Raw genomic sequence first — 20967 nt, 5'->3', positions numbered from 1 at the left:
CAAAATTAATGCCTCGCAGATGTGAAGAAATCATGAAAAACTGTAGTTATACAACTAAATACTAGTTTAGTGATTCACAGGATTGCTAAAAAAGCAGTTTGAACATAATAGTTTTGAGTTTGTAGCGTCAACAGCAGATGCTACTATTATTGCAAACACCCCCTTTTCTACTTTTTTTTTTTTACTAATAGCCCAATTTCATAGCCTTAAGAGTGTGCGTATCATGAATGCTTGGTCTTGTTGGATTTGTGAGAATCTACTGAATCTACTGGTACCTTGTTCCCATGTAACAATAAGAAAAATACTCAAAACCTGGATTAATCTTTTTAGTCACATAGCACGACTATTATTCTGAACACTACTGTATGTGTGCCAACTTTGATAAAAAAATCTGAGTAATAAACTTAAATTTTGCCTGAATGTACTTGACCTTTGCCAAAACAAACTTCTTAAAGGCAATTCTGGGTTCAGCCTCCATGCACGCAGAAAGTTTAGTGGGAATTGGCTCAAGCACCTTTGTAGGAAGAGTGTAACAAAGGCGTTTCTCAAATTATATTCTGATTATTATTACTATTAATTTTAAGTGAATTTTTAGATTTTCACATAATTATAGACAGATTTAATACATTCATTCAGTAAAACAATCATAATTTTGTAGTTTGCACCAGTGTTGTACTGGTAAGTTACTGTTCTGCACATTTTAATGATTTAATTAAATAATTGATGTTACACAAATGAGTGTGTACATTAATTTATCCAGTCCAGACAGATTATATTGTTTTTTTGCTTTGTTCCTGCACTTTTCTGTGTATCCTTTGAAAGTTGTAAATAAATACATAAATATTTGTGCAAATCATGAATTACATCTGATGTCCACAACTCCACCCCCTCTCCCAGGGAGACTCTACAGTCGTTGGGACTAGTAAACTGAGGGACCTGTACGAGCACTTCCAGGAAGACTTGGGGAAGAGACAGGAGCGAGCCAAGGCTGCTCAACCAAAATGGGATCCACCCAAAACCAAACTAGATGAGGATCCAGGTGGGTAGGATTGATACTTGCAGGTTTGTTGCTGTGTTCAAAGATTTGTGCTTTGGAATTATTGAGAGAAATACGGGTGAGCTACTGTACATTTCATAAATATCACTTTTCCCCACTACAAAATGCTACATGAAGACTTTGAAACATGGAAGTTGAAATGTTGGAGCAGCAGTGAAATGAAAGATGCACTTTTGTTCTTTGCCCATTCAAATGGTTGCAAAATATTCTACAAAGGTAACCAAGATCCACATTTGATAAGTGAATCCTATGTGTAGATTTGACCGTTCTAGTGCCTGTAAGTGCACAAAATGAATACAGTGTAAATGAACAAAATTTGTATAATCATAATGGAAGATTGGAAAAATGTTGGCTGGTCTGTTGAGTCTTGATTGCTGCTGTGACATTCACTTGGTAGGGTCAAAATTTTGCATAAACAGCATAAAAGCTTAGATCTGTCCTGCCAGGTATCAACTATTCAGACTGCTACTGGTGATGTAATGGGGTCGCAACTGCAAAATGTGGTCATAATATCGGGTTCCAGCTCAGTATGTGCAAGGTGTACCTAATGCCATGGTTGGAGAGTGTACACTCAGTTCAAGTGTTTCAACTGTTTCAACCATAGCTGTTGGTCCAAGGTACATCAACTCAAGCACACAGATGTGCTGTCTGTATGGGCAAACATGTCCTGCTAAGGACCTCTGCAACCTTTAATGTGACACTGTCGCAAGGTGCCACTGTGCCAGTGAGGTAATTTGAGAAATTTTTGCCCTAGTCAACTGAAAGTGCTGTTATTATAAGTGCAGTGGAGCCTATGGTGTTATTGATTCTCTGTCATCATCTGTCAACTTTAATTTTACATCTTTACTACTCCTGAGGTTCTTCTTGTCTGCATTTTCTATCTTGCAAACAAGGCCCAGAGGGCTTCAAATTATTGGCGCTGGAATGGTGTCAAACATCGAGGTCACAGTGCAAGATCAAAATTTGTCCCACTGACTATAAATGGAGGAGGGGGATTCAAGGATTTATAACACCTGAATCACAGATGACCAACCCATAGTTAGAATCAGACATGATTAAAAAGTCGTACAGTATGCAGGCTTTTAAAATCAACAATTGGATTAGACCTTGCTTGACCTTAAAGGTCATGGGGTTATTTTGTTTATAAGCAACTGTCCACATGAAACACTCATGTTTTTGGTCAAGCCAAGAGTGATAGGGCACATTAGACTCGGAGTGCTACAGTTACTTACAAAGGTACTCACTAAGGTCAGCTTTTAGCCAGACAGACTGTTAGTAATAAAGTTAAGAATTCTTAGGTCTTATTGGAGCTTTCTGACTAGCATGGTGTAGTCACGCAAATCGCTAAATAAGTAAAACTGACATTTTGTGCAGAGCTTGTTCAATGAGGCAAAAAGTCCCTTAATCGACTCCGCCCAGAGGTCACTGGATGTAAGCTTTGTGGCCAAGCGTGTCAGTAGCAATAGTCTCCTTATAATTAACTCAACTTTATTTATATAGTGCTTTAAAACAGCTACATCTGCCACAAAGTGCTGTACATGACACATAAAATACTATTGTCATAAAATTTACGAGATAAAACAATAGAACATAAAAAAACAAACAAACAGAAAAACGAGAAGAGTAACCAACAAATAAATACAATTAAGAATTAAAAAAGGGAAAAAAGAGTCTCATGCTGGGTTAAAAGCCAGGGGTTAAAAATGAGTTTTTAGGCGAGTTTTAAAAATGGACAGTAAGGGTTGGGATGGGTATCGAGAACCAGTTCTTTTCGGGTATCGTTAAGAAATGATTCGATCCACCAACATCAATAACCTTTTTGCTTAACAATTCCCTTATCGGTCCTTCAGAGTGGCTGTTGATTTTGGGGATGTTTGTCAGGAAAATGATCATTTCTCTACACTGATTACAGACCCTGCAGTAGGTCTGTAATCAACTTTTCTGCAGCTTTGCTTTGAATCTTGAACCAATCAAAGCAGTGATTCACAGATCGAAGCAGTGCTTCGATCTGGTGCTTCGTTGATTCATTGTTTTATTTCGCTTTATCTTAATTTCCCCCGCTAAAACCCTAAAGAGCATATGTCTGTGAGTAATATTTACCTTTTTTATGTTAAACCAACCTGTTATGGTCTTCTGAAACAGTTGATAGATGTATTTTATAACTTAAAAACGGGACCGATGCTAATGCGTTAGCATGTCTATGATTTTGATCTATGATCTATGTCTTTGATTTGTTTTCTGTATAATTAATGGCTCAGCGTTCGTTGTCGTAAAAGAGTCAAATTGTATTTGTTTCATTTATTTTTATTCATATATTAATAATAATAGCAACAACAACAATAATAGTAATAATAACTCATAATAACTAATAATGCTACAATACAATTTTAGAGAAAGAGACAAAAAGAACCCGATGAAACAAAACAACAGAAAAGATAAAACCAACCAACAATGAAAATAGATAAATACATATAGAAATAAATAACTGTTTCCTGTGAACACCTAGTGACTCTTACACCTCCACTTCATCTCTGTTTTATTTAAGTTTAATGACAACTTGTTTCGGTCAAACCATATTTTCAATTTGTTAATTTCTTTAGTGATTTCCTCCAGAACTATCTACCAAGCTAGAAAACTGCTGCATCCTAGTATGAGCAGAATACTACTGGAATGAATTTGAATAAGGAAAGTTGCACTCACTGCAGTTTGTCTGCAATAGTCCCAGATTGCATTTCAGAGCTTCTAGAATTTGTGCCGGTGGTGTTGGGGGTAATTTTGGGTTTCAGCTTTTTTTGTTTTGTACTACTTTCATCCCTGAATATGTCAATTGTGCGTCATTTTTGTGCGGTTTAAAGTCACTAACTGGGACTCCTGTCTTGAGACGTCCTGCACTGCGGCAGCCGGCTGACCTCAGCTCAGCGGTATGGAGAGACATTCATGCTAAAATGTCTGAAAGGAAATGCTTTTGACAAAAACTACAGATTTATTTATTTTTTATTTATGTCAAGAGATCAAGGATCCAGTGACCAATTTAAAATGTTGTTGACATAGAAAACCTGTAAAGCCTACTTTTAGTACACAGAAAATTCACAAGAGGTATCGATAAGGGAATCAATAAGGAATCGGATCAATAAGCGGAATCGATAATTGCATCAATATCGATAAAATCTTATCAATACCCATCCCTAGTAAGGGTGCTTCTCTGATGTGGAGTGGAAGCTTATTCCAAAGAGTAGGGGCAGCGACAGAGAAGGCTTGGTCCCCTCTGAGCTTCCGCTTTGACCTCAACACATCCAGGAGCAGGTGATCAGTAGCTCGGAGAGATAAGGCGTGGAGATTAGATTTAGAGATTTAAATGCAAATGAAATCATCTTAAAATGAACTCTAAAGTGCACAGGCAGCCAATGGAGAGGCTAAAATGGGAGTGATGTGGTCCAGTTAGAAGGTGAGTAGCCACGCTTTGAACCAACTGGAGACATGAGAGGGAGGACTGGCTTACTCCAAAATCCAGCCGAGTTGTGACAAAGGCATGGATTACTGTCTCAAGTGTTGATGTGCAAGAAATGGCTTGATCTTTGCCAGCCGCCTAAGATGATTAAAAACTGGACCTTACAACTGTACTGATCTGTCGATTCGGTTTGAAATCACTGTCCATGTTAAAATCCAAGTTAGAAACTGTTGGCTTTGTATAAAAAGTCAAAGGACCCAAGTCAACAAGGGGGGATAATCAGAAGAACCCCTGGGGCCAAACACTATCACTTCTGTCTTATTTTCATTAAAATTCAAAAAGTTCAAGGCCAACCAGGCTTTAATGTCATCAAGATGCAACATAAGAGGCTTGCGGGAGTAAGCATCCTTCTTCCTAAAAGGCACATAAATCTGACTGTCAGCAGCATAAAACTGGAAGGTGATGCTGTGTTTTCTTATAATAGAGCCCTGAGGGAGTAAAGCCCCGGTCCCACCAAATAATGAAGGATGAATAATGAGCCACGCAGCATGTTTTTTTTTTTTTTTTTTTTGCTACGAGAGGGTTTCTTCAACTATAGTGGGAGAATGGTGGCTCTTAGAGCCATTATCTTCAGTTAACGAAGTGTGTCAAGAATGATGCGGGCGAGCTCACGATCAGTGATGAGGGGAAGATGAAGGCTTGGGTCAAACACTACGCCAGGCTGCTTAACGTGGAATTTAAGTGGCCAAGGGTGTTGCTCCCCGAGATCCCACCAGTGGAAGGACCACCACCCCTGTTACCGTGGAGCTGGTCCGTAAGGCTCTGAGGAAGATGCGACTTGGGCAAAGCTGCAGGCTCCTCAGGAATTACCGCAGACATGATTAAAGCAGCAGGAGAGACTGGTGTTGAGCTGACAAGGGAGGTAAATAAATAAAATGGACTGCATTTATATAGCGCTTTTCCATCTGCATCAGATGCTCAAAGCGCTTTACAATAATGCCTCGCATTCACCCTGATGTCAGGCTGCTGCCATACAAGGCGCTCACTACACACCGGGAGCAATAGGGTATTAAAGACCTTGCCCAAGGGCCCTTAGTGATTTTCTGGTCAGGCTGGGTTTTGAACTGAGGATCTTCTGGTCTCAAGCCCAACACCTTAACCACTAGACCATCACCTCCCCCGAGTAGTGGAAGAAGTCTTCTGATCTGGAGTTATCCCCAAGGACTGGGAGGACAGCATCATCTTGAGCCTCTACAAGGGCAAGGGCGATGCCCTTGACCGGGGTAACTACCATGGCCTTAAGCCCACTGACCATGGGATGAAACTGCTGGAGCGGGTGCTGGAGTCATACATGTGACTCATGGTCAACATTGATGAGATGCAGTTTGGTTTTGTAACCGGCAGAGGAACCACAGATGGCATCTTCATCATGCGGCAACTGCAAGAGAAGTTTCTGGCTGCCAACAGGCCTCTGTATCTCTGCTTCGTTGACCTAGAGAAGGCTTTTGACTGAGTACCACAGAAAATGCTGTGGTGGGCGATGAGGAGCATCGGGGTAGAGGAGTGGGCAGTGTGCATCATCCAGGGGATGTACTCTAATACAAGAAGCCACGCGCGTGTCATTGGGCAGCTTAGTGACGAGTTCTCTATGGGAGTCGGTGTCCACCAGGGCTCAGTCCTGAGCCCCCTGCTATTTATCATCGTCCTGGAAGTGCTGTTGAGGGAGCTCTGCACGGGCCTGCCATGGAAGCTTCTCTATCCAGATGACCTTGTCATCATCGCCGATTCCCTCGATGAGTGTGTCAGCTGCCTCAAAGCTTGGAAGGAGGGCATGGAGAGCAAAGGCCTGCAAGTCAACATGAAGAAGACCAAGTTGATGGTGTCTGGTGCTGCAATGGACTGACTTAGGGACTCCAGAAAGTTCCCCTGCACAGTCGAGGCCAACTCCATCCTGTGCACCCTCTGCAACATGTGGGTGCACAAGAAGTGCAGCAAAACCCCCAGTAGAGCCATCGGCCCTGACTCTGAGTACATCTGCACTTGCTGCTGTGGCGAAGCTCGCCCGTTCACGGAAGCTGATGTGGACGGCATGATGCTGGACGCAGAGCCAAGCTTCTGCTACCTCGGCAAGATGATATGCGGCGGAGGAGGCAGCGAATTGGCCATCATCACCAGATGCAGATGTGCTTTGGGCAAGTTTAAGAAACTGCTCCCCATCCTTACCTCCAAGCATGTCACACCAAAAAACGCGAGGGAGAGGTTGTACACCGCCTTTGTGCACTCAGCGCTGTTGCACGTAAGCGAGACCTGGGCGCCAAATGCTGAGGACCTGCAACATCGAGCGATGGTAAGGTAGATGTGCGGTGGTGAAGGCATCGGATGATGTCCCATCGACCTCTCTTCTCGTTAGGCTGGAGCTAGCAGACGTGACCACCGTACTGCGCTCCTAACGCCTCCGCTGGTATGGCCATGTCACGTGTGCTGATTCGGCCATCAATACCATCACGAGTATGGCTATGCCTGGTCGACGAGGATGAGGAAGACCTGGTCTGACTGTTTCAAGGCCGAAGTCAGCAACCTGGCCAGCACTGACCCGCTGGACCAAGTTGCTTGGTACGAGGAGCTAGTCATCTGCTGCTTACCCTGAACCCAGGGACTTGCTCTCCTCCGACAACTAGAAGTCTGGGGTGGGCATCTGCAGCAGTAAATAATCCCAGGATATGATGATGATGAACGAGGCTCCTTTCTGAGCGTGGCGCTGATTTCAAGATGTTCAAAATTTATCAACAACATGGGGCAGTTTGTGTACGAGTTACTACAATGACTTAGAGGCATGTGTGTGGTGCTTACGAGGCTGCTAAAAAGCCCTATATCCATGCCGCCTGGCAGCCACGAAAATCCGCGCACAGCTGTGCAGCAACACAGGAGAGTGCGCAAAAAGACCGATTTGAAGACATAATACAAGTTAAAAGTTGTATCATGGTGACTTGTAAGCTGTGGAAGAATAAAGAAATTTATTTTGGAAGTGATCCACATGATTGGCTGGCAGCAGGTATATATAATTAAAGTGGTCACCTTCATTGTGTATGCAGAACGGCAGCGGCATGCAAAGAAGCGATTTTGCAGAAATAAACGGACAAACACAAAGTTATAGAATAGAATAACATAGAATGCGTTTTTATTGTCATTATACACAAGTACAACGAAATTAAAAGACAACTCCCGTAGTGCAAAGGTGTAAAAAGTAAATATATATAAAGACAAATAAGAATATATACATGTATTTAAAGGGAGCCAGTAGTTTGTATATAAATAGAGGTCTTCACTATTCATTGCATTCACCTTTTATAAAAAATAAATGCAATGAATGTGCAGACTGAAGGCTAATGTGCATTCATACTCGTATTGCACTTGTGGTAGAACATGTTGGTGAGTCTGGGTTTGCGGGCCTTGATGGACCGGTAGCCTCTTCCTGAGGGCAGCAGTGAGAACAGGCTGGCCCGGGGTGTGAACCATCGAAGCTGATGCTTCTGGCCCTGCACAGACAATCTGGGTTATAGATGTCTGACAGAGAGGACCGCTGCACTCCTTTGATGTTCTCCTGCTGACTTCCTGACTCTCTCCATGAGCCTTCTTGGTCAGTCTGAGAGAAGCTCCTGTACCAACACCAAGATGTTGTTGTTGGAGAGGACACTCTCTACAGAACACCTATAGAAGGACAGCAGCAGTTCCTGTGACAGGTTGACCTTCCTCAGTGACCTTAAAAAGTACAGATGTTGCTGTGCCCTTTTTACAAGGGCATTGGTGTTGGTGGCCCATGTCAGGTCCTGAGACATGTATGTTCCCAGGAACTTGAAGTCACTGACCCTCTCTACGGTGTCTCCCTGAATGAGAAGGGGGGGTCCTAGCTCTTCCTACCAAAATCTAGCACCAACTTCTTAGTCTTTGAGGAGTTAAGTACCAGGTTATTTAGGGTAGCACCAAGTAGTGAGGTTCAGGACCTCCTCTCTGTAGGCTGTCTCATCGTTGTTTATGAATCAGCCCAACCACAGTAGTGTCATCCGCAAATTTGACAAAGATGCTGCTGCTGCGGGTTGGTGTACAGTCATGGGTGTACGAAGTGTACAGCATGGGGCTGAGCACACAGCCCTGAAGGGCCCCAGTGCTTACTGTCAGCACTAAGGAGTGGTAGGACCCCATCCTGACTGACTGCAGACGGTTGGTGAGAAAGTTTCTGATCCATCTGCAGGTGTGCTCGCCAGTGCCCAGACAGCGCAGTTTGAACATCAGTCTGCTTGGAGCAAGTGTGCTAAAAGCAGAACTGAAGTGGGATCATGGTGTGAAAATGACTGTTTAAGCCAGAGAAAAAAATGGAGCCAGCAAGCCATGGATGGAAAGGAAGCCAGTGAGAAGGACCACTGAGGCGGCTGTCCAGGAATGCAGAACAGCACTGCATGCGCAAAAGAGCGATTTTTGCAGAAATAAATGGATGAACACAAAGTTAAAAATGGGATCACAATGTGTGTATTTAAAGCTGCAGAAAAAATAAAGCCAGCAAGCCTAGGAGCCAGCGAGGAGCACAGAGGCGACTGTCCAGGAACCCTTGGTTCGGTTCTAGTTGGTGTGGTGCATCACAGGTGGACACCAGCCTGGTGCGCACTACGCAGCACACAACCGCGGGACTGTACTGGAGTGTCTATTTTTGGACTGCGTTTAAAAAATGTGACATCTTTAAATACTGCTGTGAATTGAAAACCCACACTTTAAAGGGACCAGGTGTGGGAGGGCTGGAGGCTTGGACCAAACCCATGCCTAAACACGCACCAAGGTCGCATTATCATGGCGCTACGTGGCTTAGCGTGGCTGATGCGAGCCATTCGAGACTCTAGTGACAGGTCAGTCATGGCTCACTAGAGGCTTCTACGTGGCACATGCAGGGTATATAGAAGCACATAGAGGCACCTTAGTAGTTATGGATACATAATAGATGAAAACGTAGGTCATTCTTGAATAATCGCTGACACACCCATGCGTGGCTCATTATTCATGGCTTTATTATTCATAGCTTATTATTCGGTGGGACTGAGGCTTAAGTAGAGAAGAAAACAGAAGGGGCCCCAGAATTGACCCTTGTGGGACGCCCTAAGACAGAGCAAGCTTGGAAGTCACCTAGTCTCACCCACAAATGTTGTATCTGCCAGATAAGACCTAAACCTAATCCAGGCACTACCGTGAATGCCAAAATAGGTGCTGTAAGCAGTCCGAAGTAAAAAGTTGTAGTCCACAGTATCAATGCTGCTGTTAGTTCCAGTAAGATAAGGATCAATATTATCACCGGCATTGTTAAGCGATGATGAGCTCATTAAAAACTCTTAATAAAGCTGACCCTGTTGCTATGCGATTTTTTTTTTGTTTTTGTTTTTGTGTTTACCTGACTGAAAAACCTTGAGAATCGTGTGCTTGTCCACAAATGTGTTTAGCTGAGTGTCAACAGTTTTTCCAAATATTGTCGAAATAAATGGCAGTTTAGAGATAGGTTCTAAAATTGGGAGAGCACATACAATCAAGGGAAAGGTTTTTTTTTTTTTTTAATAAAGGAGTTGCAACCACAGCATGTTTAAAACTAAGGGTACAACACCAAATGACAAACTGCTGTTGATAATGGCAAGAATGGACGTCCTGAACTAGGAAGAACCTCTTTAAGGAAGTGAGGAGGGACAATGTCACATGGAGAACCTGAGGGCTTAATATGGTCAGTCACATTCTGTAAGAAACAACAAAGACACTGGATCGAATTTATGAAACACTGCAGGACAGGGAACAGTGTCAGAGGGGTCAGATTGTGGAACAGGCAGACAGAGAGCCCTCGCAGCAGCACTTGTTAATAAAAAAAGTGCAGGAAGAAGAAGAAGCTGTTGCATCAGTTTGGGGGATGCTTCCATACAGGCAAGGCTTGAGTGCTGTTTTAAAACAGAATCAGTAGTTTAACTAGCAGATTACCTGCTCCAGGACGGGTTTGATTCAGATGCTGAATGAAAACTTAATTGTCCCAAACAAAACTATTGCCTCCCACCTACCCCGATTCAAGAGATCTAAAGCTGCCTCAAGAAGAGACAGCTGCTATTACTACTACTAATACTGCTATTGTTCCTTGCAAAAATGAAGAAGTAAAAAAGTTCAAAGGATGAAAGCATAGAAAATTATGACGCCAACTTTTAGCACACTTGCCGAAGATGATGCAAAAATGTCTCTCCCCTAAACTACTACTAAAGTGCTCAATAGCTTATGCCACTACCTATATGTCAAGTATATGATTGTACCACGTTTGCCTCAGTTCTGTGGTGCGTTGGACTGCCAAGGGGACATATTCACACACATCTACAGTTGTTTCTCTAAAAACTGCTGTATACAAACTGTTTGAACTCGACCCAGTCCTGCCTCCCCTCTTTTTTTGTGATGCCGTCAGAAAATGCGTCACATTCACAACGCAGTCAAGTTTCAGTCACTATTTTTTTGAACCTAATATAACACATTTTGTACAGTATCACAAACTAATAGATTAAATCACTTTTGTTGCCCCATCACAAGCTCGTGGTGAGATGGGTTGGTTATCTGTAGCAGGCTTGAGAGTGAGATTTCAAGTTTCTATCCACAATAAAAGTAATCTTTAATTGTGAATTTAGTGGTTTCCAGCACTGAACCTATGAACCTCAGGCCTTGTTTGTTTCATCACAGTACTCTTTAAAAAATTTCCATTCCTTTATACTGTCAGTTCAAGTTATTTTGGGTTCTTTATTAACTGCTTGAAACAGTGAATTTTACAGTGAAAATTATTTTAAACTGCAAACACGCCCATTTACTTTGCCCATTTGTCATCGAGTGGGTCGATGGGGAATCCTGTTGGTGCTCGCCGATCAACTTTTCTTTGGAAACCTTGTAAATTTGATGTATAATCTACAAGTTAGTTTCAGTTTGTGAACATAAATTATCAGCTAATTTCCAGTGTTACATCAGTTGGTTCCCAGTGAAATTTCACTCAACTTTCTTACCTGCCATCTTTCTCACTGGTCCAGTAGTTTGAGTCAGGTTTTCACGGATGGCGCAGTTGTCTTTCACAACCAGTCAACAGAATCTTGTAATCTGCTAGATTTTAGTCACTAACTTGGTTCATGTTTGGTTTCTTGGCTGCGAACCATTTAGTTAGCCATATCCTCATTCTTGCTGCCCATCCTTCAGAACCCATTTAAAAATAAAAGATCCAACATAATCACTGTCCACCTTCTGAAATCACTCAAGATCATTTCTGTCTCCTCCACGTCCCCTGATCTACCACAGTTTTCCAATCTAATCATTATTTACGATTGAGCCCTCACACTTCTGCTCAAGGTCTTACCTAGAATGACTTCACAGCACTTTTTGCATACCCCGAGACTGCAGTTTTGTGTATTAGGCCTTCAGATAGGCTTATTTGTTGAAAGTTGTCAGTGCTGCTAAAAGTAGTAATTAAATCGATATTATCATATTGTGCTCAGCAAGCGCTACATCTTTCAGTACTGGTAATATGGGATCAGTGATCATGAAAAGATTGTTGGATTTTTTTTCCCCTTTGTGTATCAGGTTGTTGTTTGTTACTGGTTAAATCTACTCTTCGCATCCTCTTTTTTTTTTTTTTTTTTTTTTTGTTGCTGTGTAAAATTGTGTTTCTCAGCAGGTGCTTTTAGACTTGATTCAGAGATTATGTTCGGTGCAGGCACCTGTTTAGGTGTTATCTGCAGAGGATGTCAACTTGTTTGTCTCCTTCACCGTAATAATACGTCTGGCTCAGGGAGATCTAATTTGATAAATTGGTCGCTCCGTGCACTACTATAAAATCATGTACTCAATTTAAATGCTGATAGAACCGAATGATTTGTTGAGCCAAAAGATAGGAATTTGTTCTGCTGTCTGGTAATTATAATCCCCATTTTAGGGTGAAGGTTATTTTAGGGAGACATCAATGAGATGTCAATACTGGTAAATATGCAGTTTGACTGATTCATTCAGGTTTGCAGACAAATTTTAATCAACTGCAGTAATCATGAAAAAATAGTGTTTAGTTTATTCAGTCCAATGTGCAATTGTTTCCTGAAAGAAACATCAAACTGTTCTGTAGCTTTCCCCCCATTGATGTCACATGCTAATAGTCTTAGCTCTGCAATAAAGTGACACTGGCAACTAAGTAGTGTCCACAGAGTCTGGAAAAGGTACTCTCAGTGTTTCAGTGATCCCCCCCCCCCCCCCCCCCCCCCCCCCCCCCCCCCCCCCCCCCCCTGCAATTTGTCATTGGTTTCAGATGACAGCAGCAGTGACTCAGACTGTGAGTCAGATGGTGAAGAGCACCTGTTCCAGCAGCTCAGACTCTGAGATTTTTGACAGTCATTGCTGAGATAAAAGAAAAAAAAGCTCATCCCAACCGCCTGCACGAGGAGCTGTGGTACAATGACCCAGGACAGGTTGGTCTCCTCATGCATAGCTGGGCAGGGACATTCTTACACATTGGTGCCTACAGTTGTATCATCTCAGAGTTTCATGTGGTAATCGGTTGGTATCACAGACACTTGATGTGCACACAGATAAAAATCTGCATTTACAAATACTTTTGCTACAATAATGGCCCCATATATAGCAGCTGTAATGCGAGATCCATCTGCAAGGATTCTGGGACACCTCCTTCATGCAGGAGGTGTACAAGGTGTAATCTGTTACCATGACAGCTGAAATGAAACTCGCCTAGCAACACAGCTACCAAACACACACAATGCATCTGGTATTTTTCAGGTCCGCTATAGATGAAGTAGAGCCCTGTAAGTGTTCATGGAACACTGGGAATTTTCACTGACAATACCAGTATGTCTGTGATCAGTCTACAGTTGTAACCACAGAGGAAAACATACAGCAGACTGTTAAAATAAACTAGACGACATCACATACTGTACATCGGTGGCCATGGCTCAGTGGGGAGCACAAGTTGTCTGTGTGTAGACGATTGCTTGAACAAGACTGAACTCCTAGTAGGTCCCGGTATTCAGGGCTGCACCTTGTGTGGAAGGTTTTGGTGTCAGTGTGTGAATGTGATTGTAAGTCACTTTGAAAAAATTCCAATGAATGCAGAAATGTAAATCTACATTGATAGAGCTGCAACATTCAATTACAAAAATGGAGTACAGATGAACCAAAAAAAAAACCATTAGAACATTATGAAAAAGTTCAATATTTTTGTCAGTTTTATAAAATGAAAATTATATATTCAAGACTCATAAACTAAACTGTTGCAAGCACATTTTTTTTTTTAGTTTTAATTTGATAATTCTAGCCTCGATTTCCAAAAAATAGAAGTTACTCAAACTTGAAATGAAATATTCTATATTTGGGATTGTTTTTTTGTTTTTTTACCTTTTTAAAAAAATCCTTAAGACATTTTAGTTTATAAGTAATGATTCTACAGTATATACAATATTGACTTTCTAAAATAAATGACAAAAGTATTCAACTTTTTCATGAAACTGTAGTTATTTAAAAGTACTGGCCACTGAGCTTTTTAAGATTTAAGGCAGAAAATGAATTTCCCCTGGCACCAATTTCAATAAAATTTAAATTTATTTTCATTTATATAGCGCCAAATTACAACAAAGCTGCCTCAAGGCACTTCACACAAGTAAGGTCTAACCTTACCAACCCCTAGAGCAAGCACACAGGGGACAGTGGTAAGGAAATACGTCCTCTGATGATTTGAGGAAGAAACGCTCAATCAGACCAGACTCAAAGGGGTGACCCTCTGCTTGGGCCATGCTACCGACACAATTGACAAACAATCACACTATAATTTCATTTATTAGCCTTTAAGTAGGGGAATTCATGATGATGAGTTACCAATAGTATCAAAAGTCACATTGGTCTGGAAAAAAAATAATAGAAAGTATGAAAGAGAACAGATGACCTTGAACTATTTACGGCAGCGACTGGTAGAACCAATGCAGTCTATGACAGTAACATCATAGCTCACGTGGGGGGCTTCTCCAGACTTGCGCGAAGGCATTATGGGAAGCACATGGTGGAAGCCAATCAGTGGGAGGTACAGCGACATGTGCTGGCTTGTCTGTCTCTGGCTCCTCCTCCAACATGGCGGAAAACGGTCCAAGACCACGGCATTTTTGTTTAAATCTAAAATGTTTCTCATATATTATGTAAATGCTAGTGAGAAATAAACACTTCTAAAATGAAAATGCTGTTTTTGTAACCTGATAACGTCTCTGGAGTGATTTACAAGACATTTCACAGATGTCAGCGTCACGCATCACATCAAAGTAACTTCGGGTCTTTTCAAAAGCTCGTGCATGGGTGCAGACAGCATCAAAAAGAAAAGAAAAATTAGTTATGGAATTTCCCCTAGATAAATATATTCTCTTGATTATATTATAAACTGACATTATAATGCTTGGATTTCAGGAGAAACTTAATTTTGTCAATATAGTGAAATGTGGGTGGCCGTGTGTTCTACCAATAACACTTAAATCTACAGTTTGTAGATTTTAGTGCCATCACTAGATGGCACTAAATGAGGCTGCAGATTGCATTATGCCATTGCTGGTCATGATTTAGATTTCCTTCATGTTTTCACTTCTTTGGCGACGGGGATTCATGCTCCCTTTGTTTCTCTTGTGATAAGCAACATGTCTGATCCTCTGTGTCACAAAAATGAGGATCCTAAAACTTGCTAAACTGCACTAGCAACCAGTGCATAGACAAAGTGTACTACTGACTACCTTTTTTTTTTATTATTATTATTTATTTATTTATTTTCTTCATGCTGGTAAATGCAAAAGGTGGAGTATGTATGTGCCTTTTGGGCTGCTGTAACAACAAGGTGGTGCACCATGGCATCCTTCAAAAGTCCCGCCCTCATGTACATATGAAGGGCTCATACTCGACGCAGGAAAACACAGTGATTCATAGTTGGAGGTGTTATGAATGCTATATTCCATTTCTACTAATAAACACCCCTAAATCATACACACTGGAGCTTTAATTATCAAATAAATGAGAACATGGTCATACACACTGCATTACAAAACATTTTTATGTGATGCTGCATATCTTACTGAGAAGAGTTTTGCCCAGACCCAATCAGAAAGGGAAAACTTAAAAACCCCCAGTGAAAAAGTGAAGGTCACACGAATGAGAATTTGGAGCTGTAAAATCCATATTAGTCTGTATTAAAGTTGGCAAGTGAAGCAGTTGTCTCTGATTTACGTATTTTGCTTCTGTCCAGATGAATGATGGTCCGCTTTGTAAGTGCAGTGCCAAGGCCAGACGTACTGGGATCCGCCACAGCATCTACCCTGGGGAGGAGGTATGAAACGCTGTGAATAAATCACTTGTTCATAACCTTAAAGTTCTGCCACAGAGGGCCAAGGACATTATTGTGCCGAAATATATCCTGTGTACACGCTCCATGGGCAGCACTCCATTTTACAGTGGCCATATTACACTGTGTTAAAAGGGAAGTAAGTATGATTTATAACATCCCAAAACACAAAATGATGCTAATACTGTTATAAGAACTTGACACAGTATTTGATCGGCAGCAGTGACCGAACTGATTACTTTGCCAGGTGCTGAGATTTCTGGTTTTCATAACTCGCTTTTCTCTGAACATTTCAACTCATTTTTAAAACTAAAGCTACCAACGACTTCCATTTTTGCCTAGATACAGGATTTATTTTGTAATTGTAGCAGTTCTCTGAGGTATCACGTGTCCGTCCATATGTTCATCAGTGTAGAAACAAAGAAGCTGTAAGGATTTTGATCCAACTGTGATGGTCAACAAAGCATGAAATAATTTGATTTTGAGAAATGCAGTTAAAAGTCTCAGTCAGAATCTTAGTCTGAACCTTATATGCCGGGGATGCTTATGTAGAATGGCTATTGGTTAAAAATACACCTTTGGTTATTATTAAACACTTTTTGCTTCTGTCTACACCCTTTCAGCCACATAAAACTGTGAACTTGTTTGAGTTTTTTTGTTTTATGATTTTTTGTTAAGTGTGTGTATGCTGAATAAATTCATTAATTCATACATTAGGGGAGGTGATGGTCTACTGGTTAAGCATTGAGGTTGAAACCAGATGTTCTTTGGTTCAAATCCCAGCCTGACCAGAAAATCACTAAGGGCCCTTGGGCTAGGTCCTAAATCCCCTAGTTGTTCCCGTTGTGTAGTGGGCGCCTTGTATAGCAGCTCCCTGACATCGGGGTGAATGTGAGGCATTATTGAAAAGCGCTTTGAGCATCTGATGCAGATGGAAAGGCGCTATATAAATGCAGTCCATTAAATGCAGTCCACCTTTCTATTGGTCACATGACCTTTGATCTTACGTGACCTTGACAAGTCAAACCCAGAAGCGTTATTTTGAGAATGGGTTTAAAGATACAGTGATACTTTTTGTGAAACACTTAATTTGAGGGCACATGTCCATTGACCTTGGGATACCTTGAAAGGTAAAATTTAAGAGCTAACTGTTGAACTGAAACAGTTTGGACCCGTATGGATGAACCTGATTGAATGTTGCTGTGATAGCGAAGATAAGTAGTACCATTCTTGGACGAATTGATCAAATGTCAAAGCCCACACGAACCGCCTATTAGGTATCGCCGAATCAAAAAGAAATAATTCACATGAATCTGTGCATGTTGCATTCATCAAGTGTCCCTTCTCGTTCTTGCGTCGTATATCAAATCTTGGGATTAAAAGGGTGTCCAGCATAACCTCAGCTGATCTGTTGACCGAGATGAGCCGTTCCCAAACATTTCAGTGCAAGGATGATTTTGCTGATATGAAACTTTTATCAAATAAACAACACAGAAAAACAGTTCTGCTGTTGAAAATTGGTGTCATTACATAGTGCGTCCAGCAGAGGATCCTCCGAGGGTATTAATGCTGTCAAGCATGGCTGGACCCCATCACCCCTTTGGTACATTAGCTCTAAGAAACGGAGGCAAAGTGACCAGTTGCCATTCATTTTCAATCAGAGTGGGTGTTTTAGTACACCTACTAGACAAGTGGTCACTATGCTGCCAGCCAGATAGGGAGAAAATAGATGGAAGTCTATTTTTGCAATTGCTGAACAATGTGACATGGCGACTGCCCTGCCTAGGTGAAGGCAGCGTGACGTACTTGGTTGGTTTTGGTTATAGCTCTATATATATATATATATATATATATATAATTATCTATAATATATATATATAATCTATATATAATGTATGTCTATTAGAAAAGAAACCGACAGTTTTATTTTTTTAAAAAAACTATATGGATTTGAATCACGTGTGATTACATCAGCCAAGCTTGAACCCTCGTGCGCATGCGTGAGTTTTTTCACGCCTGTCGGTGATGTCATTCGCCTGTGATCACGCCTTGTGGAAGGAGTGGTCCAGCCCCCTTGTCGGATTTTTATTGTCTGAGAAGTTGCTGAGAGACTGGCGCTGTGCTTGATCAAAATTTTTTCAGAAACTGTGAGGCACATCCGAGTGGACACCATTTGAGAAATTCAGCTGGTTTTCTGTGAAAATTTTAATGGCTAATGAGAGATTTTGGATTGTTTCTATCGCTGTAAGGACTTCCCACGGAGCGGGACGTCACACAGCGCTCCGAGGCGACGTCGTCATCCTGTTTCAAGCTGAAAACCTCCAAATTTAAGCCTCTGTAGACCCAGGATGTCGTGAGAGAACAGAGAACTTTCAGAAGAGGTCGGAATCAGCAGTTTATCCGGACATTCCACTGTTAAAGGAGATTTTTTTTAATGAAAGACGTCGCGGACGGATTGGTGCGTTGGCTCGCAGCCGGCATGGCGCGCCCGCCACAGAAAACACCTCCGTGTTGATAAACCATTTGTAAAATCCAGGCGGCTTTTGGGTGCCTTTCAGTTGAGTGAGTATCTGAGAAATTGTTTAACAGCAGGGCATGTTCCAACTGTCCTTAAGGCTTCCAACGGAGGTGTTTTTCCCTGTGGCGGGCACGCTGCGCCGGCTGCGAGCCCGACGCGCCAATCCGTCCGCACGTCTTACAATAAAAAAAATCTCCCTTTAACAGTGGAATGTCCGGATAAAACTGCTGGATTCGACCTCTTCTGAAAGTTCTCCTGTTCTCTCACGACGTCCTGGGTCAACAGAGGGTTTAAATTTGGAGGTTTCAGCTTGAAACAGGATGACGACGTCGCCTCGGAGCGCTGCGCGAAGTCCCGCTCCATGGGAGAGTCCTTACAGCGATAGAAACAATCCAAAATCTCTCATCAGCCGTTAAAATTTTCACAGAAAACCAGCTGAATTTCTCGAATGGTGTCCACTCGGATGTGCCTCACAGTTTTTGAAAAAAGTTGATCAAGCACAGCGCCAGTCTCTCAGCAACTTCTCAGACAAAGGAATTCCGACGAGGGGGCTGGACCACTCCTTCCACAAGGCGTGCTCACAGGCGAATGACGTCACCGACAGGCGTGAAAAAACTCTCACATGCCCACGAGGGTTCAAGCTTGGCTGATGTAATCACATGTGATTCAAATCCATATGGTTTTTTAAAAAAATAATAATGTCGGATACTTTTCTAACAGACCTTGTGTGTGTGTGTATGTATATATATATTATATATATATATATATATATACACACTCAACAAAAATATAAACGCAACACTTTTGGTTTTGCTCCCATTTTGTATGAGATGAACTCAAAGATCTAAAACTTTTTCCACATACACAATATCACCATTTCCCTCAAATATTGTTCACAAACCAGTCTAAATCTGTGATAGTGAGCACTTCTCCTTTGCTGAGATAATCCATCCCACCTCACAGGTGTGCCATATCAAGATGCTGATTAGACACCATGATTAGTGCACAGGTGTGCATTAGACTGCCCACAATAAAAGGCCACTCTGAAAGGTGCAGTTTTGTTTTATTGGGGGGGGATACCAGTCAGTGTCTGGTGTGACCACCATTTGCCTCATGCAGTGCAACACATCTCCTTCGCATAGAGTTGATCAGGTTGTCAATTGTGGCCTGTGGAATGTTGGTCCACTCCTCTTCAATGGCTGTGCGAAGTTGCTGGATATTGGCAGGAACTGGTACACGTTGTCGTATACGCCGGTCCAGAGCATCCCAAACATGCTCAATGGGTGACATGTCTGGTGAGTATGCCGGCCATGCAAGAACTGGGACATTTTCAGCTTCCAAGAATTGTGTACAGATCCTTGCAACATGGGGCCGTGCATTATCCTGCTGCAACATGAGGTGATGTTCTTGGATGTATGGCACAACAATGGGCCTCAGGATCTCGTCACGGTATCTCTGTGCATTCAAAATGTCATCAATAAAATGCACCTGTGTTCTTCGTCCATAACAGACGCCTGCCCATACCATAACCCCATCGCCACCATGGGCCACTCGATCCACAACATTGACATCAGAAAACCGCTCACCCACACGACGCCACACACGCTGTCTGCCATCTGCCCTGAACAGTGTGAACCGGGATTCATCCGTGAAGAGAACACCTCTCCAACGTGCCAAATGCCAGCGAATGTGAGCATTTGTCCACTCAAGTCAGTTACGACAACGAACTGGAGTCAGGTCGAGACCCCGATGAGGACGACGAGCATGCAGATGAGCTTCCCTGAGACGGTTTCTGACAGTTTGTGCAGGAATTCTTTGCTTATGCAAACCGATTGTTTCAGCAGCTGTCCGAGTGGCTGGTCTCAGAAGATCTTGGAGGTGAACATGCTGGATGTGGAGGTCCTGGGCTGGTGTGGTTACACGTGGTCTGCGGTTGTGAGGCTGGTTGGATGTACTGCCAAATTCTCTGAAACGCCTTTGGAGACGGCTTATGGTAGAGAAATGAACATTCAATACACGAGCAACAGCTCTGGTTGACATTCCTGCTGTCAGCATGCCAATTGCACGCTCCTTCAAATCTTGCAACATCTGTGGCATTGTGCTGTGTGATAAAACTGCACCTTTCAGAGTGGCCTTTTATTGTGGGCAGTCTAAGGCACACCTGTGCACTAATCATGGTGTCTAATCAGCATCTTGGTATGACACACCTGTGAGGTGGGATGGATTATCTCAGCAAAGGAGAAGTGCTCACTATCACAGATTTAGACTGGTTTGTGAACAATATTTGAGGGAAATGGTGATATTGTGTATGTGGAAAAAAGTTTTAGATCTTTGAGTTCATCTCATACAAAATGGGAGCAAAACCAAAAGTGTTGCGTTTATATTTTTGTTGAGTGTATATATATATATATATATATATATATATATAAAATCATGTTTAAACTGTAAAACATCAAGCCTTAACTACATTTATTTGTCATACAAAGAAATACAACAAAATGTTAGGAACCATTGCTTATTTTTTTAACCCGTGTCCCGGC

At 42.0% G+C, this 20967-nt stretch overlaps 1 protein-coding gene across 1 annotated transcript in view; it reads left to right on the top strand.

The window, feature by feature from the left end:
• Positions 1–20967, top strand: part of drosha (drosha ribonuclease III) — a 268873-nt gene that overhangs the window by 9110 nt on the left and 238796 nt on the right. The window contains 5 exon segments of the mRNA XM_034167642.1: positions 898–1039; positions 12838–12877; positions 12879–12918; positions 12920–12997; positions 15814–15894. Of these exon segments, the coding sequence (XP_034023533.1) occupies positions 898–1039; positions 12838–12877; positions 12879–12918; positions 12920–12997; positions 15814–15894 (381 nt within the window).

Source organism: Thalassophryne amazonica, chromosome 1 (assembly GCF_902500255.1).
Source record: "Thalassophryne amazonica chromosome 1, fThaAma1.1, whole genome shotgun sequence".
NCBI classification, from domain to species: Eukaryota; Metazoa; Chordata; class Actinopteri; order Batrachoidiformes; family Batrachoididae; genus Thalassophryne; species Thalassophryne amazonica.
This window is presented reverse-complemented; position numbering and strand designations above follow the sequence as displayed.